This window comes from Drosophila teissieri, chromosome 2L, assembly GCF_016746235.2.
Source record: "Drosophila teissieri strain GT53w chromosome 2L, Prin_Dtei_1.1, whole genome shotgun sequence".
In the NCBI taxonomy this organism is placed as follows: domain Eukaryota; kingdom Metazoa; phylum Arthropoda; class Insecta; order Diptera; family Drosophilidae; genus Drosophila; species Drosophila teissieri.
The window spans coordinates 19,980,307-20,006,818 of NC_053029.1; the positions used below are offsets into that span (position 1 = coordinate 19,980,307).

The 26,512-nt window shown below is 42.4% G+C and overlaps 8 protein-coding genes across 10 annotated transcripts in view; 4 read left to right on the top strand and 4 right to left on the bottom strand.

Moving 5' to 3' along the window:
• Positions 1-9,667, bottom strand: part of LOC122626307 (low-density lipoprotein receptor-related protein 1B) — a 57,577-nt gene extending 47,910 nt beyond the window's left edge. The window contains exon 1 of the mRNA XM_043806549.1: positions 8,963-9,667. Coding sequence (XP_043662484.1) covers positions 8,963-9,137 — 175 coding nt within the window. The 5' untranslated portion in view covers positions 9,138-9,667. The remainder of the gene's footprint in view (positions 1-8,962) is intronic.
• A 406-nt stretch (positions 9,668-10,073) lies between these two features.
• LOC122611584 (succinate dehydrogenase assembly factor 2-A, mitochondrial) lies at positions 10,074-11,339 on the top strand. Of its 2 annotated transcripts, XM_043784810.1 has the most exons (3): positions 10,074-10,231; positions 10,343-10,536; positions 10,911-11,339. In XM_043784810.1, exons 1-3 carry the CDS (start codon positions 10,214-10,216, stop codon positions 11,185-11,187), a joined length of 489 nt encoding a protein of 162 aa, XP_043640745.1. In that variant the 5' UTR covers positions 10,074-10,213; the 3' UTR covers positions 11,188-11,339. The 2 variants fall into 2 exon arrangements, with proteins under 2 accessions (XP_043640745.1, XP_043640831.1); XM_043784896.1 differs by lacking the exon at positions 10,074-10,231 and having other exon boundaries at positions 10,400-10,536; positions 10,885-11,339.
• Positions 11,325-13,567, bottom strand: LOC122626473 (DNA mismatch repair protein Mlh1). The gene is made up of 2 exons (XM_043806787.1): positions 12,558-13,567; positions 11,325-12,502 (listed from the first exon to the last, which is right to left on the bottom strand). The coding sequence occupies exons 1-2, from the start codon at positions 13,372-13,374 to the stop codon at positions 11,325-11,327; spliced, it is 1,995 nt and encodes a 664-aa protein (XP_043662722.1). The 5' UTR covers positions 13,375-13,567.
• Positions 13,568-14,170: 603 nt separating this feature from the next.
• LOC122626651 (poly [ADP-ribose] polymerase tankyrase) lies at positions 14,171-16,192 on the bottom strand. Of its 2 annotated transcripts, XR_006326731.1 has the most exons (6): positions 16,036-16,192; positions 15,091-15,974; positions 14,963-15,025; positions 14,715-14,910; positions 14,392-14,651; positions 14,175-14,317 (listed from the first exon to the last, which is right to left on the bottom strand). XR_006326731.1 is itself a non-coding variant. In XM_043807025.1 (5 exons), the coding sequence occupies exons 1-5, from the start codon at positions 16,111-16,113 to the stop codon at positions 14,493-14,495; spliced, it is 1,380 nt and encodes a 459-aa protein (XP_043662960.1). In that variant the 5' UTR covers positions 16,114-16,192; the 3' UTR covers positions 14,171-14,492. The 2 variants fall into 2 exon arrangements, 1 of the variants encoding a protein (XP_043662960.1); XM_043807025.1 differs by having other exon boundaries at positions 14,171-14,651.
• Positions 16,193-16,455: 263 nt separating this feature from the next.
• On the bottom strand, positions 16,456-19,324 carry LOC122626387 (probable ATP-dependent RNA helicase DDX27). The gene is made up of 5 exons (XM_043806669.1): positions 19,158-19,324; positions 18,276-19,100; positions 17,340-18,072; positions 16,736-17,279; positions 16,456-16,673 (listed from the first exon to the last, which is right to left on the bottom strand). The coding sequence occupies exons 1-5, from the start codon at positions 19,248-19,250 to the stop codon at positions 16,520-16,522; spliced, it is 2,349 nt and encodes a 782-aa protein (XP_043662604.1). The 5' UTR covers positions 19,251-19,324; the 3' UTR covers positions 16,456-16,519.
• A 198-nt stretch (positions 19,325-19,522) lies between these two features.
• Positions 19,523-20,205, top strand: LOC122611708. The gene is made up of 2 exons (XM_043785017.1): positions 19,523-19,641; positions 19,702-20,205. The coding sequence occupies exons 1-2, from the start codon at positions 19,607-19,609 to the stop codon at positions 20,135-20,137; spliced, it is 471 nt and encodes a 156-aa protein (XP_043640952.1). The 5' UTR covers positions 19,523-19,606; the 3' UTR covers positions 20,138-20,205.
• Positions 20,206-20,796: 591 nt separating this feature from the next.
• On the top strand, positions 20,797-22,615 carry LOC122611439 (ras-related GTP-binding protein C). The gene is made up of 5 exons (XM_043784572.1): positions 20,797-20,981; positions 21,062-21,532; positions 21,595-21,813; positions 21,873-22,015; positions 22,071-22,615. The coding sequence occupies exons 1-5, from the start codon at positions 20,979-20,981 to the stop codon at positions 22,390-22,392; spliced, it is 1,158 nt and encodes a 385-aa protein (XP_043640507.1). The 5' UTR covers positions 20,797-20,978; the 3' UTR covers positions 22,393-22,615.
• Positions 22,616-23,475: 860 nt separating this feature from the next.
• LOC122626762 (glycoprotein-N-acetylgalactosamine 3-beta-galactosyltransferase 1) lies at positions 23,476-25,163 on the top strand. Its single transcript, XM_043807174.1, has 3 exons — positions 23,476-23,661; positions 23,714-24,597; positions 24,667-25,163. The coding sequence occupies exons 1-3, from the start codon at positions 23,619-23,621 to the stop codon at positions 25,093-25,095; spliced, it is 1,356 nt and encodes a 451-aa protein (XP_043663109.1). The 5' UTR covers positions 23,476-23,618; the 3' UTR covers positions 25,096-25,163.
• Positions 25,164-26,512: the final 1,349 nt, after the last annotated feature.

The following is a 26,512-nucleotide window of genomic DNA, read 5'->3' on the forward strand; positions in this document are numbered from 1 at the left end:
GGGCGTTGGAGTGGGCATGAATCAACAAACTTGCGCTGCGTCTATGTCCCTGGAGTCTGTATGTTAAATCTCAACTTTCTAGCTGCCTGATCAAGAATATATATACTTTATATGGCCGGAAACGCTTCCTTCTGCCTGTAACATACTTTTCAACGAATCTAGTATACCCTTTTACTCTACGAGTAACGGGTATAAAAATCCATTTTCGTTCCCTCTTCGAAAAAATGTACTACGAAATATATTGTTCTTCGTTTTTAGAAGTTCCCTTGTCGAAAATAATGATTACAAGGATTGATGTTGTGTTTGGTGGTGACTTTTGTGAGTTTAAAAGGAGGGTTGGTTAGAAGGCGGAAAAAAGCTATCCAAAAATGTGCAACTAAAAGGGTTTCATCCATTGCTGGGCCAATGAACAACTGGGATATACGAAATACTCTCGAAAACGGATAAAAAATTTCCATTGAAAATGGCAAGGAACAAATTCCAAAAGGATATTCAATTATTTAATTGGTTCATTTTATTGTTTTGCTGCATGTCATATGAACTCGGTAACGCGGCGCCAAACCAAAAGGTTACATATCATTTATAAATGTTTCCCTGCGCCTCTGCAATGCCATAGTTGTCAATCATTTGTCAATTAAGCACTCTATCAATCCGCATGTCTGCCGGAATTCCATCTTGTTTGTTTATGCAGCCAATCGCGGGTCGTGTAATGTATCTCTGATATATATTTCAAGCCTACAATACACATTTATTAAAGTGTGTTTTTTGCGTTTATACCGAGCATAAATTGAAATTCTGTCAGCATCGGAATTATAGGGAGGTATGGGTGAAATGGATGAGAGGGGCAGCGGATGTGATCCGTCTTTTTCACTCCGCTTTCATTAAATTGAAAAATTGTTCGCCAGGCGCAAATTACACAAATCATCAACGGCGCGGCACGGGAAATATTGTGGAAATGAATTGCAACTTTGCGCTGCTTTATTGTTTTATCCTTTTAGGTTTTTTTGTAAAGTATTTATTGCTTTATTATTTTCAACAATTAAGGCATTTCAGAAAAAGTGGATATTCAATAAAATGTCGAACTCGGTAGGTTTTTTTATCACTACGGCAGCAGTAATTAACTAAGGGCCAAACAAAAGAATTTGATTGATGGGAGATACGGTTCCTGATTTCTGATGGAAGGTGTTATTAAAAGGCATCAACAGATATTGAAATAATTAAACTCTTTACCACATCTATTTGGTAAAACTTAAACGCATAAGCCTCTTAAAGGTATTAATGGGCCATTTCATTATCGTTTCGGAAATCAGCTTCCGCGGAAAATAACCTCACTTTCACATAGCATTAGTGTTTCTTCACTCCCTCTTTCAATCCACTTCTCGTTTGGACTGCACAAAATACCACATTTCCTAGTTATAAGTACGCGGGACAGAAAATGAAAAACTTTTGCTAATCATTCAACCCGAAGCGATCTCTAACCCCCAAGAACACCCCCCTTATCCGCACAGTGTCTGACAAAACGTGGCTGGAACGCCACTTTTGGTCTCCGCCAAAAGTTTGCACATTAAAATTGGCGCTAGAACTAACAAACTTTGTCAGTAAGCTGACGGAGGCAAACTCACACTCCACTTTTCCCCTTCAGCCACGCATAACGCGCATAAAAACTTCTCCAAATGAACTTGGGAAAAGGATGTACATATAGATGGATATGGCTTAGCTTATTTATCAGGAGAAATATTTTAATTAGATTGTAGCTTTTTAAGCTCGTGCCCCTCGTTTTCGAGTCTGTATCGTCGAATTCCTCTGCAGGACCCAGATGAGTTGGGCCTGAAAGCCTTTTTCTTAATTAAATAGTTGGTAGCCATACACACATTAGCACATTTGCATTAAAATTTAATTAAAATAGTGCTTATCTGCTTTATAACCAACAGCGAAATAGAACGAAAAATATATTAAATAAATATTTTGGCGTATTTAAAAATGTAAGAACAAGCATTTAAATACGTTTATCTAAGGGAGTAATGCCTGAAACAGAAGTCTGTAATAAAATACTCATAGAACCAATGCTTATTACTCGAAATCTTACAGGGGTCGGCTTGGAGCAATTAATGCGAGACAGGCTCATATTTCATGGCCCGCTTGCTTCAGCGCGGTTCCGTCCCGTTCCACGACGCGCGTTCCGCTGATAAGGATCTGCCCATCCATCTAACATCCACATCCAATCCACGCTTGCCCCCCTGCACCGATGCTCCCTCAATTGATGGGACAATGCCATAAATTAGAGAACAAAGTTGCGACGCACCAACGAGCATGTGAGCATGTTTCGACGGGGAGAACTTATCATCGATGGCCAATGCAACGTGTATCTATGAGGACCCTACACTGTGATTAACCGGGGGCTGCCAGTGGGCGGGGCGCATTGGAAGGAAGCAGTTACTCCAAATGGATCGGGCGCAACAAAAGCTGGCAAATCGGGAGGGGGACTCGGTCGGAGCCCCCAGATCCGAGGGAGGTGGAAACAATTTCACAAAGCGTCGAGCGCTATGCTTATAATAACAGACGCAGCAGCAGCAGCAGCAGCAACAGCAGCAGTCGGGCAAACAAAGGAAGAGGAACAAATTACAGCACAAAAACCAGCAGTGCCAACAACAAAACCGCCCGACGAGTGCGCCAAAGGTAGGCAAATATGCTTAAAAAAAAAAAAAAAAAGCGCGGCAAGAGGGAACATTACAGGAAGCTGTACCTAAAAGGGTACGACTACTGAGCGGGATACCCCTCATGGTAAAATATAAGTCCTTTATAGTTCTCGGCCTGCGTAACTAAAATATCGATAGGGAGCAGCTCCTTTTATCCTATAAATGATCATTTATGAAAGTAAGAATTTGATGAAAAAAGTCATCACCTTAGGGTAATGGAAATACATTAAGATTTTAATGACTTTTTATACAAAAGAGTGGGTTCTATCATTAAAAATGTCGTACAACATGCAAATGCAATTTTTACAATTTTCCTTATTAAACCCCCTATATTAAGACGAGATGATTACATTTTGTAAAAACAAATCAATTTATATAAACACTTTAAATTCAATAAAAACCTTTATAAACTCCACTCAGAAAACATCGTAAATGCACTAAGTGAACGTAAAAGAAAAACTCTGTAAAAACTTGTTATAGTTGCGCTTTTAGTCCTTAGCCCATTTCAACCAAATATTGTTGGCCAAAACTGGGAGGCAGCCGACTGTTATTAATACAACTAATTGAGAACCTACCACAACGCGATGCGGAGTCGGACATGCAGTGGTGCAAATGGTGCGAATGGGAAAAAGCGGGCAAACGACAGCTTGCAATTACATCCGAGACCACTTCTGCACCCGCGCCTCTGTTGCACCACCCCCCTCGCCACCACCGCACCATTGCACCATCGCACCACTGCACACACTGCACACACACACACACAGGACAAAGTGCACTTCAAACAAAACGTCGCCCACATGGAAGCGTGCGATTTGCCGCAATTGCGTATCATTAATTTGCGTTTTGCCTGCCACCTTCCCCCTCCTCCTCGCGCTCCCCCTTTCCATTTCCTTAACCTCCATCCATAATACCGCCTGTCGTCGTTCGGTTAAATTACTTTGTAAAATGTTTCATGGATGCAACGCGAAGAGCAGCAGCACAACAATTACAAGTACATAGGAATCGTTACTCATAAAATTACAGTACCTGAAAATTATGAGTCGATTTGCTAAAATGATATTATAGTCATCTCACGTCACATTATATTTCCAATGCTTCAGGTATATTAGTTTAAGAAATGAGTATTATTATTACATAATCTATTAACGACATATATAAATTACATACATTAACGACAAAAGCTTTTTACCTAGATAAGAGTTCAATCTCGTTTAAACACGTCTTAGTGATAGTCTGTCTATGAACTACGTAGATATTCAAAAAGTAACTCAAAGCTTGATTTTCACATATAAATCTTACATCTTAGAATACTTTTTATATTTAAAATAAACCTAAAAAGGGATAGTAGTATGGACAAAATAATTATATAAAATATAACAGCTCAAAACGTGAAGATCACTCGAAATATAGTTCGAAATATCAGTCACCGCATAAACCAAGGAAAAGAGTAGACCAAGTCCGTGGGTGAAGGATTGGTTTGGCTTTGCGGTTTTGCTGTTACGCGGGTACAGCAGTTACTACTTACGTTGCACCCACACCTCCCAGTCGTGCCCCCCTAATGGTAGTAGGCGAATCCGTAGCGCTGTTTTAATACATTTTCAATATTCAAACGATGCCACAGCAAACTGGCCAGAAACACAGCATCGAGAGCTGGCCATATATAGTGATTATACGATGGCTCACCGCTATTGATGTTTTCCTGCTTCAGAAATTTATTGCTTTCGAGTACCTATTAGCATTGTGCCATTGAACTAAAAATGTATCCAGTTCCAGCAGTAGCTAGTTCCAAAATAAGTGAGATTATCTTTAGGCTGCAGCGTGAAATTAATGTGCTTCTTTTTGAGTCTATTCAAATCTCAGCTTTCGCAACCCGCCATTACACTCAGCTCATCTTGTTTTTAAGCCCCGCATTTCGAAGCTCTTCCAATCTCAATTGAATGCTAAAAAATATTTGCCCTCAGGTAAAGCCATTTTATAAGCAATTATAAAATATATATCTATATATTTACACAAATAATTATAGCAAAACTATGCAAAGTGTGGAATAAAAGTGGCCAAATGGCGAGGTCCACTCGAGATGCTCGGAGAGTTTCGTACAATTATTTCATGCTCACTGCTAATTAAAGCTAAATTGAGTGCACTCTGTGGGCGGGCAAATGGGTGGGCATGCGGGAAAAGTGAATTCACGTTTGACAAATATTCGTATTATTAATCATTCAGAATTGCAAAAACGAACAACACTTCCAGCAATTTCCTTTTAAGGGGAATCTGAAAAAAACGTGATAGTAAGCGTTCGCTTAATTAAAATCGTGACAGACAAGAAAAACACTGTGAAAGTATTTCATTTGCAAATAAAGCTCGCGGATCTGCATGCACCGAAAAAGGATTTGATTTATTAATAAAATTAAAGTCTTATTGCGAACGCAATTTTTTTAATTTTGAATATGTACCAATACCGTACACAGTTCTCTTATTTATTCTATTTGAATGACAACTCATTTCGCAAACACAATAAAGTTTTATTGCCATCTAATTATTTGCAAATCCCCAATTGACATTTTTAAGTAGTTGGTAAGCGAAATCAAAAATTAAATGAAGAAACCTCAGCTGGATGAGGAAAACTCAGTCGAAGAGGAACCAGTACTCAGTCGCACTCAATGGCCAAACGAGGGTTCAACTCTCCGCTCCTGGCAGACAGTCAAGTCATCACTGATGATGACAAAACAACGTATGCGTTGTCCAACTGTCCTGCCCATGACCATATTGGGCACTTTGTCTAGACCCCCTGGCGATGTTGGTGTCTTTGCTCGACGTCTTGAACCAAACCGATCCGATCTGAACCGGTTCCAGTTCTGAGACCCACACGGCAAAAAATCATGTGATTTGCGGTCTGGTTTTGCCAAAACTGATTACATGCAAGTCTCAGGCTAAGAGAAGCTTATAAATTATTATTCTTAAGTAAATAACTAATAACGACTTTCGAGCTGCTGCAGTCATATTGGCATTGCTTCTGGGATTTATCCCAGATTTTTTCCGTGCAATCCCCATATCGGTGGTGCGTCATTCGAGGCCAGAAGGGCCATAAATGCCCGGCGCATCCAGCAGAAATAAAGACAGCACACAGCAGCTCGCCTGCATTGAACGGCAACAATAAAATGTACAATAAATCAATATAGAAAAACGTCTTGCATAAAAAGTTTGCAAAAGAGATAAATGGAGAAGTGAGCGAATATCGTTGTGTGAAAGAAACCCTGAATGGATTTTCCACATAATTGTTCTGCAACAGATTACTGGCCTAACCGATTTTCCAGACTCAATTATGAAGGGGAATAAAAAAAGGTATTTATATGTATATCACGAGGGAAGTCCTGAAAACTTTAAAGACCAGATTTTTCCCCGATTTTCTACCACCTTTGTTTCGTTTTCCTTTCCGCAAGCCGGCCGGCTTGTCCATTCTGCTTTGCTTTGGGCCAACTTGTTTGGCTAAAGGCAAATTGTATCTTTCTCACTATGCGTTTTCGTTTTTTTTTTTTTTACTCTTTAAGCAGGTGTTACCAGTTTGTATGTGTGTACCAGTGTGTTTGTAACCCACCTTACAAACTTGTTTGTTTCTATTGTTGTTGGTGTTACTTAATCGTCTGCGGGCAGGTTATCGGTTGCTCTTGAACTTGAGGCGAGGAAACAAACAAACTTAAAGTGGAACTTGAACGGACCCGACTGAGAATAAATGCGACAGCCCAAAAAATTGATCTAAAGGTGACTTCCAATCTCGAATGTTGTCCCTTGACAGATTGATGGACTTTCTCCGCCTGATATCTACATTGGGAGTCCACTAAAGATAGGTATGGTTAAAAATAATATATACTCAATATCTATTAAATTACTTGTTGTCAATTTTAATTATTAAAACGGTGGAATAGTTTTTCCAAGCCAATTTAATACATTTTCGAAAACCCAGTAAAAGCACAGAACTAAAGCTTGTTCAATTATATCGATTACTTATAAACAAATAATTAACCATTAATCATTACCTACAAACCCCAATCAGTGACCGACTTCGTGACTTAGTAACACACAAACATGATAAGAAATAAGTCCGTGATTATAATTTCGTTAAAAAGGTCACATAGTTTATTTAATTAATGTCTTTTACCACACGATTTCATTAATTATCAAAAATACAATTTTTTGTTCACCATATCCTGGGCGCATTTTCAAAAACATACTTCGCTCGAACATAGGAATAGTTACGGTCATGAATATATCGCTGGGGACAATCAGTGTGCTATCACCACCTCTTCTGCCTCCGTTCATGAACACAAATGAGGCGTGCCACTCCCACTTTCCCTTCCGGTTTCTCTGCCCTTTTCCACCCCTTCCGTAAAACGCGGACAGCAATTATTAAAACAGAGCCATTGGCGACATGATAAACGATTTCCGCAATATTTCCGCCAGCCCAGGTTGGTCGGGGCAGCGCAGACGAATGGGAGAGTTCACTGTAGGGTCGCAGGCACGGCCTTCACCCCTCCACCCCCTAGTAGCCGCGGGGTAGAACGCTCACTGCGGAACACTTTAGCCGGGGCGCTTTGTGGGTGCGTCGCAAATCGTTGAACTGCTTAAAAGGCTGCGGCAGGTTACAAAATTAGACAAAACTCAAATTCAATCTTTAATTAGAATTTAAATACATTGCAAGAACGCCCAAACTTAATTGTTAAAAATAACATGGTTAGTTAAGAAACATCAAAACCTTTGAGGCAAAACAGATTTCATTGAATTTTTAAAAATAAAATACTCTCATTAGCCAACTCCAATTATCTGGATTTACTAAATGCAAATTGGCTTAATTATAGGATTTGTGAAATGGCAAGTGAACGGCTATCAAACACGATACAAAAGGAAATCTATGCTGTAAATGCATTCTTATAAATAACTGGACTTCTAATGTAAGCAAGAATACATATTTTCTGCTCTAATACAATGTTCGTGTGTTGTTCAGACTTGAGCTGAAAGATTATAAAGGATATTTCGAAAATATAACAAAAAACCTGGTGTCATTAACATTTGTGGGTGCAGTTACCCACTATTGAATCCATCGCAGGAAAAGCGTATACTGAATCTGCGTAGGAATAGGATTACAGAGCTCGCAGTGAATTCGAAATAAGTGCACAAGCTAAATAAGTGAATAATCCGCGTCGCCTTCTAACTTTGTCGTGTATCTCATACCTCGTTGTCTTGTTGGAATTGCCAGACAGACAATTCGTTTGATTGATTTCGGTGCCTCTGTGCATGTGCTCGCTCAAATTGTCACTGAGTTCTGGCGTCGCATCGCCTCAAATGAGGAAATGCTTACTTTAATTTTATTTACTTCTGCGCGTTCCTTATCTGAATCTTAACGAGATGGGGGCAGCGGTGGCCTTTGTGCGGAGACTTTTGGACCCCCGGGTCATGGATCATGTGCATGCATAATGCGTCCGAGTCAAGCAGTCCATTGTATGTACATAATTTATTTAAATTTATTTGTTGATGCTGTGCAAATTTTCCGCGGACATAAGTATTTCATTCGGTGTCAGCAGCTGGCGCGAACTACGAGTACATGAAAAAATCAAGAGATGGGTTCACGTGTACTTCTCTAAGAGTATTCAATTATTGCTGATTACACTTTGAATACCATATAAAGGTGAAATTACTTTAAGTAAACTTCTGAAGAAGTATTCTCTACAATCCAATAAATCGTCGAGTATACTCCAGTTGTTTTACACTTCAAAATCTATTAATACTTGAACAGTCTTGGGAAAAATGCGCAAACTTAGTTTGTTTAATTTTTTTGCACTATCCTAGGGATCTACATTTTGCATGATGGTCAAATATTTTGGTATAATTCTCGTTGCGTGAAAATTCCACCCGAAAACGCAGAAAAAGCGACAAAAATATTTTGCATACCATTGTTTTTGATTCTATTTTCATTTGTTTTGCGGCGAGAAAACCAAGGCATTTGCATAACAAAGTGATGTGACGGTTTGCGGGGCAAAGGGGGGCCAACAGCAAACAAAAACAGAGAGACAAAGAGACCGACAGAGACAGAATGGCAGACGGAGAGAGCAGTTGTTATTTTTGGCACAGCAAGGAGCAAGGAAAGATTGTGAGGGGGAAGAGGAGATGTTTACTTAGGCCAGGTTAATGCACCGCAGATTAACAACAATTAAGGTGCGGGGGAGCGAGAGGCAAGAGGGAAGAGGCAGTTGCCCAGAGGCAGATAGCACACGTACCTTTTTCGGGAAGGGGACGCAAAGTGGGGGCCTCCTGTTGCTCCTGCCACTGGAACTTCCTGTTGCCGCTGCTGCTGCTGCGACTATTGATGCGCCCGCTGCTGTTGCTGCTGCATCTTTCCACGGCGACCAAAAACAACAGCAACAACACCCATGAATTCGCTGTCGCCGGCATTATGCCGCTGGCCGCTCTCCTCACACGCACACGCACAAACACACGCGCGCGACTCTCCTTGTTGTTGTTCTTCTTCTTCCTCTCCTTCGTGTTGTTTCAGCCTTCCGTTTTGTTTTCCTTTTACACAATAACACAACACTCACACTAAGAGACGCACTCGAACGCACACCAACACACGCGTAAACCGGGGGTGGCAAGGAAATCACAAACAGGTAACTTTTTTACTTAGATTTCCATTGAAACAAGCATTTTGTTTGTTTACTTTTTTGAAACGCTTTGCGCGCTCAGCATTCGCTGCATATTAGTACACCGCACTCAATCACTTCAGCATCCCTCATGCCTCGATTTTCTATCCGCCAAACACAACGGAAAAAAACAAATATTAACTCATTATATTTTGCCGGCTGTTTTTCCGAAGCGGCGACATTTCCCGAATTTTTCCTCGATTTCAGCAGCGGGACTACCGCTCGATTCAAATAGATTTCAATTTCTGCTCTGCGAGATTTGCGAGATGCGACCGAACACCTTCAACAACGCTTACCGATTGAGCGCTACAATCGGTTAAATACTACGTGCATTTGTGGGGCGGTATTTTTACGTGCGTTTCTGCGGTCACACTGTCGCTGTGAGTGAGACGAAGTAATTTAACAGTGCTGTTAATGGGGCTTATGAAAATTGCCAGCCGCTAATTTAAAATTATTTTAATTTAATATGCCCTTATTTATTTAAATTGAGATTGTTGTCCGTAAACATGTATTATCAAGTTGAACGCTAAGCTAGTATGATATTATGTAACTGTTAGTTATTTACAAGATAAACTTAATTTAAAATTTAGATATTAATAAAATGCTAGGACATACTGGTTGCAAGTGCTAATTTAAAATATAACGGTGGAAACCCCTTAATAAAAAAGCTCTGTAAAACACACAACGCTCTTTTCGATTTTTAGTCACAAGTTGAACGTCCGGCAGTTGTCAAAACATTTTGATTTTTCAAATTTTCTGATAGTCGAACACAATCCAAAAATACCTTCTGAACCGAAAAACTGAAGAATTTCAGATTTATTTGTTCCTAAAATGTTGCGCCAACTAAGGGTGAGTTCTGGAAATATACCCAAACCGGTTGCGTAAGAATGCAATTGAATGCAATTTGTGCAGTTTTCTACATATGTACATAGTTTCTATTTATATTTTCGCAACGATCAGTTGACAATGGATATTTCGGGTTGGATCTTCCTCCCGTGGAGACGTTCGATATCCAACATTAAGGATTCTCCTCCGCCGCCGCCTCTGGCCAGCACTTTCGACGACGTGATTGTGGACTACGAGGACCCGGACTATCTCCCACTGCCGGAGTATCCGGTGCGTCCCAATGAGCCATTGGAAACCCGCAAACAGCGGTGGGTAATACTATTAACTCACTTTAATCATACCTTCCAAAAGTTTCACACATCTTTTTTTTAAGGAAAACAGACAAAAAAGTAGTTAATTAAAAAGGATCATATTTAAATTATGTATATATTTTCTCTTTACTTTCCATTGTCATTTATTAACCTTATGTAAGAACTGATTTAATTTAACAACTATAGTTAGTCCAAGAAGGTCAAAATTTGGTTTCCTTCTGTTTTTTCTACAAGCATGACTCCCTCTATCTATATATTTTCATATTATTATTAGTTGTATAACCAACGAATTTCACAACTTTGGCAACTAAACTTATTCAATAATCAATTTGTACCCTTAACCAGAAAAACACTTCACTGATCCCTTCCAGACTTCTGTATCAATCGCGCAAGCGCGGGATGCTGGAGAATGATCTTCTGCTGAGCACCTTTGCGGCCAAGCATCTCCAAAACTTCAGCGCCGAACAGACGGCGCAGTACGATCAGTTAATAAACGGGGTTAGTAACGACTGGGACATCTATTACTGGGCCACCGATGTCAAGCCCACACCCAAGGAGTACGACACGGAGATCATGGGGCTGTTAAAGGAGCACGTCAAGAACGCTGAACGGGTCACGCGTCTCCGTCAGCCGGATTTAAATACTTAACCATGCAGTACCTTGAAGTTGAAGTGATCCAGGAGATCATAACCATACAACAATAGCAAAAACGCAAATATTTTTGTTTAGAATATCGATAATACTTAAGCTCCTATGTAAAAAAAGTGGAACATTTAAAATTTAAACTAGCACCTCTCAAATACTTTGTACAGATTGGGAAGATTAGTGAGCTCGTATATCTGATCCTTGATACGTGGTGGTGGCAAAAGATATTTCTTAAAGGCTGGGAAGAGAACATGTTCCATTGTCCATTTGGAATACCCCGCACTCGCACCTTCCTGCCAATCCAATTGCGAGTAAAATCGAGCCGTTTCCCTGCAGAAAGTTTCGAAGCACCGTGCCTCCTGCTCCCAGTCCACTTCGGTGGCCAAGCGGAGTAGGTAAACGGGCAAGAGGGTCACACAAGGTCGATACTGGTGCAGCAAACTTGGTAGACTTTCGAGCATTCCCTCCTCCGAGATGCGCAACCCGAAATACTCCCTCATGATTGGCGCCTTTTTCAGAAGAATCTCCGCAGCACTGTCCGCTAGTTCACCCTTATTCCCGTCCTCGGGCGTCCATCCGGCGGCTTCACTTTCCAGCGACAGCATCAGCAGATTCTTGAGAGGCAATGGTGGAGCTATTCTGATTTCAGAGCAGTTTTGAAACTCGTAAATCATCCGTTGGTAGAACAGTTCCTCACTAAAAGAGCTTGTGTTGCACAGATAAAGGTGCGTTTCATGCTGGAACAAGGCTCGCTTTTCATCCACACAGCCCACATAGACCAAGTTTTTGAGTGTGCTCCTAAGCTGAACGCTGCACTGCCTCTCCACCCGCTGTCTCATGTCGAGCACGCTGCTTAAACGCACTTCTCGGGATTTTTTTGCCGCAGTTACACGAAAACTCTCTTCTGGCAGACGAGGGGCTTCCTGGGAGGAACTGGAGGATGCACCAGAATCACTTTTGACCAGAGGCGCCAGAAACTTATCTAGCTTTTGCTCAGTGGCGTCAGTGCGCACCAGCTCCTTGGGATAGATGCGTTGCGTCTTATCAGCAGACTGAGTTTCATCTAGGTCGGGGGCTCCAGGTAGCCTTAGCTGTTTGTAAAACGTCCTTGTGGAATTGCTGCCTAGAAGTCGGGCTTCCACCTGATGCTTAATGCGATCCACAATCTCTTCCTGGTAGAGAAAATGCACCTCATGTTTGGTGGGATGAACATTCACATCCAAATTCTGGGGCGGCAGCGTAAGGCTCATATATACGAAAGGATGGTGGCCACGGGGCAGGTAAGTGGCATACACCGAGTCCACGGCAGTCTTGAGAGCTGGGGGATATATTGAATTTTTTTTCTGAATAAGGAGATGTTTATGCTCACTAACCCGGGGACTCCACTAGTCGCTGGTTGATGAACAGCAGCATCTGGCTCTTTTTGGCTGAATAGTTAACCTGGGTGATTAGGCATTCGGCCTCGAACTTGAAAACCTCATCGCGGTGGCTAAACCCCAGCAGCTCCTTGGAAATTGCTGCCCCGTATATGATACGGATGTTTTCGGATCGGGAACTGGTCACTGGTGTCCGCAGGGCAGGTTGCGTTTCTCCCTGCTTGCGAAGAGTGAAACCCACACTTGGATTGTGGACAGCGTACCTAGCCAGGACCTCAGACAATCTCTGTAACTCTTCGGCCGGCGAACGGAGGGCCTGCCTTCTTTGCGGCATGTTGTAGAACAGATCCTCTATGCAAATAATGGTACCTTGGTTTCCAGCACACGGTTTCGGCAGACCCTGGAGTTTGCCATCCGCATAGGTTGCCTTGTAGCCGCACTTTTCCTTCGCCGTCTTGGTCTGGATGCTTAGGTGCGCCACATGACTAATGCTGGCCAAAGCCTCCCCTCTGAAGCCAAACGTGGCTATCTGTGACAAGTCCTCGAAGCAGGTTAACTTGGAGGTGGTAAACCGCTCGCAAACGATGGCCAGATCTTCGCGCCGTATCCCAGTGCCATTGTCCTGGATTTGGAGCAGCTTTAGTCCACCGGCCTTTACCTGCACCTGGATGTGACTCGATTGGGCGTCCAAACTATTTTCAAGCAGCTCTTTTAAAGCGTTGGCGGGTCGCTGAATGATCTCTCCGGCGGCTATGCGGTTCACCACCACCTCGTCCAGCTTCCGGATGACACCAGGCTCCAAATCTTCCGGCATAGCGGGAAATCTTAACGCAAAGTTTAATGTAAACAAAAAACCAGTGTGCCCGTTTTCTAACGCGGGGGCATAACATCAGCAAATACAAGATAACGCTAAGTTAAGTGTCCCGTTACTCAGTTCGTGACAGTGCGTACAAGAAAATTTCAAGATTTTTGTACCATATCGATAGAAATAGAAGGAAAAACAAATTTTTAAAAAGTGGGCATGACAGTTTAGAGGGCGTTTTTTAGGCGTTAGAGGGCGCGTTGTAAAATGTTTTTGGCAAATCGATAGAAAGGTACCATACTAATAAAAGTATTTACTGATAAAAAAAAATTAAAACATTTTTCAAAAGTGTGGGCGTGGCAGTTTTGGGCGGTTTGTGGGCGTAGCAACATTTAAAAACAAACCGGCGCTGCGATATGCCTCTGGAATCTGCATGCCTTATCTCATTAGTAGGTAGTATTATAGAACCTCAGATCGTGACGTTTATACGGTCAGACCGACGAACTGGCATCCGTGTGGGTAGCACCAGATCGGCTAGTAATCCCGATCAAGAATATATACTTTCGGAACGGTCGGAAACGCTTCCGTCTGCTTGTTACATACTTTTTAACTAATCTAGTATAACTATTTTCTCAAAGAGTAACGTAAGAGTAAGAAGTATAAAGCTTCTATGGAAAATTTCTTAGAAACATAACTTAATTTAAAACTAAAGGAAAAACAGGATGGTTAGGTAACAACTCCTTTATTTATCGGTTAACAAAAATAAAATTTCCAGTTTTTTACATTCGACGTTATCTTCATATATGTATATATATATATATATATTGTTTTCGTCATAACCTTTAGTTAATACATTTGAATATTAGTTTCAGTTTCAGGTAATTCATCAGTTTTGAGGTAACGTTTGATATATTTCCATTGCGTGGTAACAAATATTGTCGTAACGAGAAAACTGCTGTTAAATAACAATTAATTAACTTCGATTCGTACGAAGTTTGAGTTAAACTTAAACTAAACACTTTCACTTACAACTATTTTGATTTGCAAATGAATTCCGACAATTTAGAGCGGTTAGAAAAACGTTCTTCGTAAACGTTGGAAATAATATAGGGAATGTTTTTCAGCGGATACTATGAGAACCACTTGCACTTAAGGCAAATAAAAACTGAGATTCCAAGGATGATGGTGGTGTACTTGAAGTAGTTACGGACCGTTTTGCGTTTTCGCTCTGCAAGAATTTCATTGAAGTCAATGAACAGGGGATTCTGAGAGGGACTGAAAGAACCAAGCTAAAAATATAATTAAAAGTAGTGAGTGTCCTGAAGTAAGAAAAATTTTAATGCGAAACTTACATATTTTACTGTGTTTGTGATTTGGTTAAGAACATCTCGATACCCCTCAAGACTGCTTTTTATCGCAGCCAACTGCGTCTCGGACGGTTGCCCCATTATTTTGTGCTCCTGTTTGTTTAAAATGAAGCGCAGGGAGGCCTGAATAATGATCAAGTGCTGCAGATGATTTGCTGTTACCATCAGTATCTCATAGAAGCTGGAAGCACACTTGGGTTAGTTAAAATAGTTATTATAAGACCACCGCATACTTATTCATGTCATCTTTTTTGACCCGAGCTATGGACGAATTGCACCAATGATGAAGATGAAAGCTGCAATAATGAGCCAATTGGTTATGGGTTGTCAAATGATTTTTACTCCATTAAAATTCACTTACTCAAGAATGCCCGTCAATATCTTGTGACGAAAGATAGGATACTCGATGCCGATCTCGCGAAGAGACTGATCATTCATGACGAGGAACTCGGCCAGCGAGATCCTTGCGATGGCAAAGTATTGGACCATATTCCCAACATTGATAGCTTGCAGGATACCATTAAGTTCCTGAAAATATTCCGGGCAATCGCTTTTAAGAAAGATGCGTGGTATGTGATCTCTTAGCGTGTTGTAGCCCAGGAAGTGTGTCGGCACCAGGTAAGTGGAGGCTGGACGCGGCAGGATCTCCAGCAGGTCATAGTATCCATGGCACTCAGCCACCTGGGTCGGCGTGTAACCCTTGTTGTTGGCTATTGTAGCGTTCACTCTCGCCTCCATCAACAGCTTCACCACCTCCACGTGATTCTTCTCAATGGCGTGAAAGATGGCAGTGCAGCCCTGATTATCCACAGCATCAAAGCTAACGTCCTTGATGAGGAGACGCACAACGCCGGTGAAGCCATTCTGGCAGGCGAACATAAAGGGTGTCATTCCGTATTTGTCCGACACATTGATCACGGCTCCGTAACGGTGGAGCAGGCGCACAATTCTCTCCGCAACATACGGATCCTTGTGGCTGCTATTGCAAGCCATCATCAGCGGCATTATGGAATCAAGCTGCCTATTTACGTTGGCCCCTGCCTTTTCTACCAGCCATTCAACAATGTTGTAATGGCCCTCACGACAGGCGAGCATCAGTAAGTTAAGACCACCTCTTACAGCCTGATCCACTTTAAGGACGAGGCTGCGCATCTCCTGCTGCATTGCCTTTAGATCCCCGTCGAGGACTGCATCATAGAGCTTCTGCTCGGGATCCACATAAGGAGCTGGTTTCGAGCGTTTCACCTGGACAGAAAATACAGTCACACACGGGGACACTAGAAAGACCAGAACAAGGAAAACCCACCTCATCCGAGAAGTAGAATCCGTCGTAGCTGCTATCCGAGTCGGAATCTCTGGGAGGTCCATATTTGCACAGGCTCATGTTTCAGAGATGTATATAAATTTAGCAGTTTAAGCACATTGTTGTGGCCAAAATCAGGAATAAAGCAAAAGGAAAATGGTCAAGCAAAATTAGTGAAGGGAGACGAAGTTCTAAAAAAGTTTGCACCATCGATTATTATCGATATCATTGGCGCGGCTTTTAAGTTTAACTATTTTGGATAGCCGAAGCTAATTTAAGCAATTATAAATTTCGTTAGTGTTATATTAGAATTTAATTAATTGTTTGTCCAAACAATCTGAATAACTAACCTAATTTTTCGGTAATTAACGACTATCAATTTTTATGGGGTGCCATTTTTCTATGTAAATCAAAAGAATTAGATGCCTTAAAGAAGAAAAAGTTTTATTTTACAAGTTTAGTATTTAACATAGCGTAGTTTGCAGCTCTACTTCTTTTTATCCTTCTTGGCGTGACGAGGTCCCCCGAAGTTCTTGCCCTTGTTGAACTTATTCTTTCCCGCCTTGTTTGTCAGTTTGACACTGCTTGCTTTCTTCTTGGCAGCAATCTTGGTCATTTTCTTGTGCCGATTCGCCTCGGACCTGGAACAAAGTGTACACAATTAAAACAGCTATTAACAAAAATAGAAACAAAAGCTACTTACCTTAAACGCAGAGCTCCACCACGACTCACATCGGTCAAATCATTTGTGAACGCCGACTGTCCACCGCGTCGCTTTGGTTTGCTGTCGGATGCGCCGCCTCTGTGAACTTCGGTGGCGGCCCCCAGTTTGCCTGGACGTTTGCGCAGCTTGGCCATCTTGGCGCGCACAAGGGACACCTTCTCGATCTCCTTCATTGCTCGCTCTTTAGCCAGCTGCTCGGGCGTCTTCTTACGAGGCTCCTCTTTCTTCTTTTTGTTGCGCTTTGCCTCGAGCTCCTTGACCGGTGGACCATCCTCGCCATCGCCTCCGTACTCGGGTCGCTTACGCTTTCCAGCCGTTTTGCCCTTGCCCTTTCCACCAGATACTTTATCCTCGTCGCCGGTTGTTAAAGCTAAGCGGTCTTTCTCCGCCTCGCGTTGCTGCTTCGTCTGGAACCATCCACGTCGCTCGTTGGTCTGACCCAGCAGCTTTCGCTCCGTTTTGGAAAGCTGTTGCTCTGTTTTGGCTAGCTGTCGTTCAGCCTGTTCTTCATCCAGAATGTTTTCTATTAAAGAATAAAATTACATCAGTAAACTAAGAAAATGCTACACTTTATTTAACTTACGGATCTCTGGCTCCAAGCTTGTCAGTTTGTTGCGGTATTTTTCAATAATCTCTGGCGGAATAATACGATTCTTGATGGTACTCTCTGCATTCTTGATAATGTCCTTAACGATTTTGCGCTCTTTTTCGCCGGCAAGGGAAACGGAGATACCAGCACGTCCAGCTCGAGCGGTACGGCCCACTCGATGGATGTAGTGCTCTGTGGTGATGGGCATCACAAAGTTGATAACTGTTTTAACGCCCACAATATCCAGACCACGAGCAGCTACATCTGTGGCGATTAGCACATCAATCTGCTCCTCCTTGAACTTCTTAAGGGACTCTAGACGCTGTTGCTGCGTGAGGTTGCCATGCAGTTCGCCGGCTCGGACGCCCAAGAGACCCAGTAAAATGTGCAGTCGATGGGCCTGCTTTTTGGTTTGCACAAATACCATGCAGTGATCGTGGAACGTCCTACAAATCAAACTAGCCAGGATAGGTTCCCGGTCACCTTCCTTATCCTCACGTATGCGAATAAATTCCTGACGCAGATTGAAGGCCACTTGCTGGTTATTGTTGACGAACACCTTGACAGGTTTGTCCAGCGAAACGGCTGCCAGATCTTTGACCTGCTCACTCATTGTGGCAGAGAACAACATAGTCTGACGTGTTTTACAGCAGGAGTTGATGATCTCCTTCATCTGTTCGGCGAAGTACTCGTCTAGCATACGATCGGCCTCGTCCAGAATGAGAACCTATTCGGGTTATCAAAAGTAATTTAAAGTTAGGGTTCAGGTGAAGTAAACAATGCAACCATAATAGCTGTAGAATCAGCTTGCATCTGCGGCGCAGAAGCAAGAACCAGGTTTTCCTCTTCCGATCCGAAAAGAGCTCAGAGCGCAAGGATGGAGAATCATCATAATTAGTTATAAAACTGAAATTCTCTTTGATTTCTTACCTCAATAGAATCCAATGTAAAACTAGGCGTATTTTTAATGTGATCAATTAGACGACCTGGAGTGGCAATGACAATGTCGGGATTCTGGCGAAGTACTGCCTCCTGAGCCTTCACATCCAAACCGCCAATGGCCAGACCCACATCAATACTAGTGAACTGGCACAACTGCTTTGTCACCTGGTAGACCTGGGCGCCCAGCTCACGAGTGGGCACTAAAACCAGTACCCTGGTTATGGCCTTATTGTTAAGAGGACGATATAGCAATCGTTCTAGAGTAGGCAACATATAGGCAGCCGTTTTGCCCGTTCCTGTGGCAGCGCAGCCACAAATATCACGACCTAGCAAAGCCACCGGAATCGTAGAGGCCTGGATTGGCGTAGGATAGATGTATCCCAGGACACCGATGGCACGCATCAGGGGACGTGACAGATTCATCTGGTAGAAGGAGGTGATCTGCTCGTTCGCCTCCACAGTGTCGTCGAACTGCATCTTCTCGCCCTCATCCTCTTCGTCCTCCTCTCCAGCCTTCTTCTTCTTTTTCTTCGACTCCTTCTTTTCTCTTAGCCGCAGGTTGTCATGCTTCAATTCGTCCTCGGAGAGATCTATTTCACTTCCATCGCTCTGCTCCGCGGCCACAGCTTCCGCGCCACCCCTCTTTTGCAGCCGAGCGGCGATCTTGTCGTCGGTCTTTGTACGAGCCTTCCGTTTTACGTACTTCATCAGGTCGTCCCAAGTGTCCTGGTTGTACTCCTTCACCGAGGACACGAACTCGAAACCCTTCTCAAACTCAGTCACCTTCTTGTGCCTCAGTTTTGTGGGTTGGTACTGCAGAGGCACTAGGAACTCAGTTTTGGATTCGGATTAAAAGGGTGAGTAACCTACCTCGACCTCCGCATCGGAGTCCTCCGACAAGTTCTCAACCTCGGCATCGTCTTCGATGGTGCCAATCAAGTCCAGATTCTTGGTTGCACCCATTTTTGCAGCAAAGAACTATTTAAAACTCCACCAGCGCGTGTTTACAATTTAAAACACACGTGTGGCGTGTTAGAGATGGGCAAACCGGTGGTCAAATCATCGCTTGAAAGTGTGGGTGGAATTTGCCTTTTAATAATAATTGTATATCTTTTTAAAAATTGTGTACATTGAAATAATAATAAATAAACTTATACTAAATGTAATTAACATATTATTATGAATATGAATTATATTTGTCGCTGTTTCGTTATCTATCGATACATTGCAATATTGCGTGCCGGCGATAGCTCTCATCTCTAAATCGTCAGCTGTTTTACCAATTTTGTTATGAAATTTGTTTGAGTTCCCCATCGAAAATGCTGCGTGTGCTGACAAAAACAAGAGTGCTGCGGTGGGTTATTATAATGGTATGATCCTTAAACAATAGAGTGACAATTGGCTGTCTTCGTAGGCAACTGGTGCCAACCACATGCACTACTCCACCTGCATCCCGCTTCTATGCAAAGAATCAAGAAGCAGCCAGTCAAAAAGACGACATGGTCAGCAACGAGCCCATTAAGTATTTCGGCAGCCAGGCGGCCACTTGGCGCGCCAAGGACACACGCAGTGGCGGAAGTGACGAGAGCCTGTGGTACCAACCCTATGTAATCTCCGTCAGCCTGGCCGTCTTCCTCCTGTACTTCTGTGCACTGCGCGAGGAGAGCGACATCGATCTGCGGTTGGAGGGCAACTTGTACGAGCATGTCAGTGGTCTGGAGGAGGTGCAGCTGACTGTCAACTATAAGTACAACAAGGAACATGGACTGGACACCAAAGAGCAGGAGAGACGGCTCAGGGAACTGGGTATTGATCTGGGCCAGTTGGACGCCAAGTTGGCCGCCCAGTAGACATAGGGTTGGTTTGTTGTACGTTTTTGTTTCGTTAAATGAAATTAAACAATATCAATAACTAAAAAGTGTACGTATTACGAAAAACACGACTTATTTGCCAGAAATTTTAGTTGCTTACGGGGTAAAATAATTATTGATCTTTTGTTTACGGGTCGGTGCTATTTTTATCAAATTGTAGGAAGCTTTTGATTGTTAAGGTTTTCAAAACTAAAATTTTAATTCCATTTTTGTTAAATATTAAACCGATTGGGTTAATTTATTAATTTTACTATTTCTAATGGTAAAACACATACTTAGGTGACTTACTGTCTTTTCGTTTGTTTCAAAATCGCTCAAGAACTAAATTTATAAGTTTACGACCTACAACTTTATCAATCGCCTTTTACCATCTATTTACAAATTGGCTTTATAGGATCGGCTACAAATTACATATTAGTTTTAAAACTTTTCAAAAAAAAATTAAAAATAATCCAGATCTTTTCCTTTTTCCTTTGAGTGGGGCTGAAACATAAAGGATTATAATCTAAAGTATTACACAAAATGTATTAAAATGTATGAATCCGGCGCCAAAATATTTTTTGTATTCTAAATGTGACCATACCGCGTTTTCCTTGGTAATCGCCCCAGCTGACTGCTATCGATAGGAACAGCTGAGTTCAGCCAGCAGGTGTGCACACACTGTGACTGCGATAAGAAACGCGCAGGAAAAACAGAAAAAGGTAAACTGAACCTGAAAGCTATAGCCATTGCCTGTGCGTTTCATGCACATATTCGCTGAGCCAAGGCCGGCCCCACCCCCAAACCCAGATTCCAGTGGAAGGCGCAAAACTCCGACAGCATGGTGAGTAGACAAAGAAGCCATATCGCAATGGCCCCCGCCCATCGCAACCAACTGATTTTCACCCAATCACGCCTTCGCAGAGCTACGATGACGATGACTACCCGGCGGACACGTTCCCCAAGGACTTTGGCTACCGGGCCTACAACCAGGATGGCTTGGAGCTGGAACCCAATGCAACGGGCAACAGTGAGACAAAGCCGCGCATTCTACTGATGGGAATGCGCAGATCCGGCAAGAGCTCCATCCAAAAAGTGGTCTTCCACAAGATGTCGCCGAACGAGACGCTCTTTCTGGAGTCCACCAGCAAGATCGTGAAGGACGACATCAACAACTCCAGCTTTGTGCAGTTCCAGATCTGGGACTTCCCCGGCCAGATTGACTTCTTCGAGCCGACCTTTGATTCGGACATGATCTTTGGAGGCTGTGGAGCCCTGGTTTTCGTCATCGATGCCAAGGATGACTACAACGAGGCGCTGACTAAGTTCAAGAACACAGTGTTGCAGGCCTACAAAGTGAACCAGCGCATCAAGTTCGAGGTGTTTATTCACAAGGTAATATCCGTGTATACGCGCATATCGAGCTGATAACCCACTGACACCTGCACTTTTCCCAGGTCGATGGAATTAGCGACGACTCGAAAATGGAATCGCAGCGGGACATTCACCAACGGTCGTCCGACGACCTAAGTGAGGCTGGCCTAAACCAGATCCATCTGAGTTTCCACCTGACCTCCATATACGACCACTCGATCTTCGAGGCCTTCTCCAAGGTGGTGCAGAAGCTAATTCCCCAGTTGCCAACGCTGGAGAATCTGCTGAACATTTTTATACCAGTACGTTAAACTTGGTGTGTCTTTTTCCAACTACACAGCTAATTCCTTATCTGTTGTAGAACTCTGGAATAGAAAAGGCATTTCTGTTCGATGTGGTTTCCAAAATTTACATAGCCACGGACTCGTCACCAGTCGACATGCAGACCTACGAGCTTTGTTGTGACATGATTGACGTAGTCATTGATCTGTCCAGCATATACAGGCAGGCAAACTAGTTATGATGTTTTTACTGTTTAATATCCAATGCTTCCACGCAGCTCCGAAGAAACCGCCTTTGATAGCGGGAGCTCTAGTCTCATCAAGTTGAACAACAACACGATACTCTACCTGCGGGAGGTGAACAAGTTCCTGGCCCTGGTTTGCATCCTGCGCGAGGAGAACTTTAACCGGCAGGGAGTCATCGACTACAATTTCATCTGCTTTCGGGACGCTATCAGCGAGGTATTTGAGCTGCGGCTAAAGCGCCAGAAGCAGCTAGAGAACAATGGCCAGGACGACGATGATCTGGTCGATGAGCAGGCCCTGATTCGCCATGGTCACGACGCAGGTGGAATTTCGAGAGCGCAGCCGATTAATTAGGTGCACTTTATCCCCTAGTGGCGAGCTCCTTTTATTTCTCCCCATGCTAGCTTCTCTGTGGAGTCTTCGATTCCAATTTGTACGTTCTCTTCCGTTTTATCTGCTGTTACCTTTGTCTTCTGATACGTTAGGACGCTACTCTTACAGAGCAGCGTAACAAATTGCCCAGCGGTTGAAATTAATGATAATACTACCAATAAATATGTCTATTTTTAAATACAAATGTACTTTGGACTTATATATTAGATGTTTCTCACACCTTTTAGATTGGTTACTTGCAAGCTGCCAATGGGACCTAGACACCCATCTGAAATGAACACCAGGATCATATTATGACAGTGATGGGACGCCAGCTTTTCAAATATTAGGGAAAGTACTTAGTAAGTACTAGGAAAGGTACGTGTGATAGGTCAATTGACAGAAGTAATTGCAAGCATAATTAACATTGCGGCTTAAATCTATTAAAATTGTTTGAAATGTAAGAGTTCTTATTATTTGAGTAGCACACAACTACGAGTAAAAACTAATAAGAAAATATGTTCACGAACATTTTATCTAAGAATTTAATAATCCATTTGTATTGAAAAGTGCTACTTCACGTTAACATGTGCTTTTGCTTATCTGATAGTTTAAAACTTGACTATAAAGCTTAAAAACTTAACATGCTATTTGAAGAAGGGAAATATATTATATATATTCATATAAGGAACGTGTTAACCAATAGTTTTTCTTATCTTATGTAAATAATGTATATAATTTTAAACCACTAAAAAAAAATTTATTTCAATATTTTTATTTCGTCCGTGGACGAATATAAACATTTTTGACTTGTAAAATAATTGTTTATTGCGGGATTCGTGTAAGAAAGTATTTCAAAAACATTCAACTTGTTACTGCTTCCTAAAAAATTCCCCTAACGCACTAAAGTACAAAGACCCATTTCCTTCTCCTTACATCGGCTATTCCACAAGTTATGTTTAATCAACTGTTTTCAGGAACTATAACTGAAGCCACCGATCAGATCTCCAGACAAAGATTATGCTGCTCAGTCGCTTAGCTATCGCATTAGGGTTCAGTTGTGGTTGCAAATAAAGTCTTTAAGTTTTGACGTACTTGCAAGACAATAAGAAATTGGACACATAACCAACTTCTTGTTTGCACAAGTGATCTATTCTGGGTTACCAATTGAAAGGGAAACTTTAATAATTAGTTGCGAGCGGTGCAGAATGACGAGTGCAAGTCTTTTGTCGCGTTCCCTGCTAACAGAAGGTGCATATTTTTGAACTATTTAATGTTATCCTAATCCACTGACCTTTTGCAGCTCCGCGCTCCAAGAATCGCTCGGTGTTCACCTTGATTGTGGGCGTGGTGGTCGGTTACTGCCTGGCCCAGCTCTTCTCCAGTATTGCGCCGAGCAAGAGCCTGTATCCGTATCTCAGTACACGCCTTAGCCAGCCCAGCGATTCACAGGTGGCCACCCAGGGTCAGTTGCCACAGGAGCACAGCGCCTTCCAGCATGACCATCGCAACGACAACGTCACCGTGGCCGAGCAGCTGAAGAAGGAGGTACGCATCCTCTGCTGGGTGATGACGAATCCCACAAACCACAAAAAGAAAGCTCGCCATGTGAAGCGAACTTGGGGCAAGCGGTGCAACATCCTGCTCTTCATGAGTTCCGCCGCCGATGAGGAGCTGCCCACCGTGAAGCTCAATGTGGGCGAGGGCCGGGAGAATCTGTGGGCCAAGGTCAAGGAGGCGTTTAAGTACGTCTATCATCACCACTACAATGACGCCGACTTCTTCTACAAGGCCGATGACGACACATACGCCGTGATCGAGAATATGCGGTATATGCTTTATCCGTACAATCCCGAAACACCCGTACACTTCGGATTCAAGTTCAAACCTTTCGTGAAACAGGGCTACATGTCCGGCGGAGCGGGTTACGTACTCAGTAGGGAGGCACTGCGTCGGTTCGTGGTCGAGGGCATTCCGAATCCCAAGATGTGCCTGCCGGGCACGGTGGTCAATGAGGACATCGAAATCGGGCGATGCATGGAGCACCTGAACGTTACCGCCGGCGATTCCAGGGACGAAATCGGTCGTGGTCGAATGTTTCCCTTCATACCAGAGCATCACTTGATCCCAGCCAAGTGGGACAAAAACTATTGGTACTGGAACTACCTTTACTACAAGACGGATGACGTAAGTTTCGCTTGGATATAGGATGCCATAACTTGGATATCTTAACTATTATATCTTATATTTCGCCAGGGTCTCGATTGCTGCTCAGATTTGGCCATTTCCTTTCACTACGTTGCTCCGAATTCCTTCTATGTTCTGGACTACCTCATCTATCATTTGAAACCCTACGGTTTACAGCGTTCCCTAGAACCTCTGCCCGTCAAACTCAAAGTGGGTCAGTTGTTACCACCTCCTGTGGAGCGTCCCCTTGCCAGTAACGAGGATTCCGCCGATGATTACGACAGGATCTACACGACCACGACTGAAAAGCCAAAGGAGCCCGATGCCCGGGAAATGGACTCCAAGGAAGTAGAAAAGGAGGAGGCCAAATACAGGGAAAAGCTTTCAAAGGAGGCCGAGGAGCGCGAAGACTCGCGAAATACTGACAACGACTCGGAGTATACTGAAGAGGAAACGGATAAGCGTTCCAAGTCCAAGGAAACATCGGAGGAAAATTAACATGTATTGATTTTATTAGTTGGTATGCTTTGGAACCAAGTTGTTTCTTAAACTAATCAGCTCTTCCAGTTAAGCCCATTTTAATACAAAGTTTTTTAGCTTCACATAAATTTATAATGGAAGCCACTATAACTAGTTGGCTTGGAATTATTAATGGTTGGAACAGACTCGTTTGGCTGTTCTCGCCCAAAACTCTTAATCTTAAACCCCTAAACTGAACATAATAAAATAAAATCGAAAAACTTCCGAAGAAGGTAAAATGTGCACTGGAATTCTATAAGACCAGGCCACCACGTTCACATACCCTCTATAAAGATGGTTATAATAGGCATGTCTACGAATTCCTATATGTTGTCCTTGTGAACCGGGCTCATAAATAAGTGGCATGTATTCGAGTTTTGCAGAAATCCAGTTTAAAAGTGGCATATTTAATAAATAACGAACTCTTAATATTTAAACTGCACGCCCATAAAAGGCATGAACATTTTAAGTGGACTATGCTTTGGAATCAGTTTTTATTGAATTTAAATTATTATAAACTAAACTTCAACATAATAATAGCAGCAGAGGGAAAATGGATTTATAATGTGGTGCTTCTAAATGCTAGAAAAAATGTCGTGGATCTATTAGTTGATCGAAAATCCATTTGATAAGAGCATTACCATTGAGACCATGATCAAGCAGCTGTGTTACATGGCCAAAATCAAGCTCATTTACAAAATAATGAAAGTATCACAAGAGGCAAAAAATGAGATGGATGTTTTCATCAAATTCTCCCCGTAACTATGTTCTGAATTCGTAAAAAGTTGTATATTCATATCTACATATGTACATATAAAATTGGAATCTCTGAGAGATATATATACACTAAACACATAAATCAATTAGTGTAAACGTACATATGTATATTAAATAATATAATATAATATATATACAGTAGAATCCGGTTATAACGACTCCGCTTATAGTGTCAGTCCGGTTATTGCGACGGAAACTCGATGGCTTGGTTGGTCCCCATACAAAGTTATATGTAAGGACCTCCGGTTAGTACGTGTCTCGGCTTTTAGCGACAAACCGCTTATACCGACGAGATTTTTCATAATTCAACCGGATATTGCGACGAGCCAAACAAAAAATACAGCAACATAATGCAAACAAATTTGAGCATCAAACGACTCTGTTAGAATTGTATGTAAATATCAGTGACCGACGTCACAAAAATGTTTACCGCGTGCAGAACTCATGGCTATATTCCATGAGATGTCCCGTTATATTTCTATATATTTATACCCGTTACTTGTAGAGTAAAAGGGTATACTAGATTCGTTGAAAAGTATGTAACAGGCAGAAGGAAGCGTTTCCGACCATATAAAGTATATATATTCTTGATCAGGATCAGTAGCCGAGTCGATCTGGC

Excerpts from the sequence above, each read along its gene's own strand:
- LOC122626387 (XM_043806669.1), bottom strand. The coding sequence starts at position 19,250 with ATGGGTGCAACCAAGAATCTGGACTTGATTGGCACCATCGAAGACGAT. Across the intron at positions 18,073-18,275 it reads TTACATTGGATTCTATTGAG|GTTCTCATTCTGGACGAGGC; the intron begins GTAAGAAATCAA and ends TAACCCGAATAG. Across the intron at positions 17,280-17,339 it reads AAGCTTGGAGCCAGAGATCC|AAAACATTCTGGATGAAGAA; the intron begins GTAAGTTAAATA and ends ATTCTTTAATAG.
- LOC122611439 (XM_043784572.1), top strand. Across the intron at positions 21,533-21,594 it reads TCGAGGTGTTTATTCACAAG|GTCGATGGAATTAGCGACGA; the intron begins GTAATATCCGTG and ends CACTTTTCCCAG. Across the intron at positions 22,016-22,070 it reads GATCTGTCCAGCATATACAG|CTCCGAAGAAACCGCCTTTG; the intron begins GCAGGCAAACTA and ends GCTTCCACGCAG.
- LOC122611708 (XM_043785017.1), top strand. The coding sequence starts at position 19,607 with ATGCTGCGTGTGCTGACAAAAACAAGAGTGCTGCG. Across the intron at positions 19,642-19,701 it reads ACAAAAACAAGAGTGCTGCG|GCAACTGGTGCCAACCACAT; the intron begins GTGGGTTATTAT and ends CTGTCTTCGTAG.
- LOC122626651 (XM_043807025.1), bottom strand. The coding sequence starts at position 16,113 with ATGAGCCTGTGCAAATATGGACCTCCCAGAGATTCCGACTCGGATAGC. Across the intron at positions 15,975-16,035 it reads GATTCTACTTCTCGGATGAG|GTGAAACGCTCGAAACCAGC; the intron begins GTGGGTTTTCCT and ends TTTTCTGTCCAG. Across the intron at positions 14,911-14,962 it reads AAAAAAGATGACATGAATAA|CTTCTATGAGATACTGATGG; the intron begins GTATGCGGTGGT and ends GTGTGCTTCCAG.
- LOC122626473 (XM_043806787.1), bottom strand. The coding sequence starts at position 13,374 with ATGCCGGAAGATTTGGAGCCTGGTGTCATCCGGAAGCTGGACGAGGTG. Across the intron at positions 12,503-12,557 it reads GCGACTAGTGGAGTCCCCGG|CTCTCAAGACTGCCGTGGAC; the intron begins GTTAGTGAGCAT and ends TATATCCCCCAG.
- LOC122626762 (XM_043807174.1), top strand. The coding sequence starts at position 23,619 with ATGACGAGTGCAAGTCTTTTGTCGCGTTCCCTGCTAACAGAAG. Across the intron at positions 23,662-23,713 it reads GCGTTCCCTGCTAACAGAAG|CTCCGCGCTCCAAGAATCGC; the intron begins GTGCATATTTTT and ends GACCTTTTGCAG. Across the intron at positions 24,598-24,666 it reads TTTACTACAAGACGGATGAC|GGTCTCGATTGCTGCTCAGA; the intron begins GTAAGTTTCGCT and ends ATATTTCGCCAG.
- LOC122611584 (XM_043784810.1), top strand. Across the intron at positions 10,537-10,910 it reads TTGGAAACCCGCAAACAGCG|ACTTCTGTATCAATCGCGCA; the intron begins GTGGGTAATACT and ends GATCCCTTCCAG.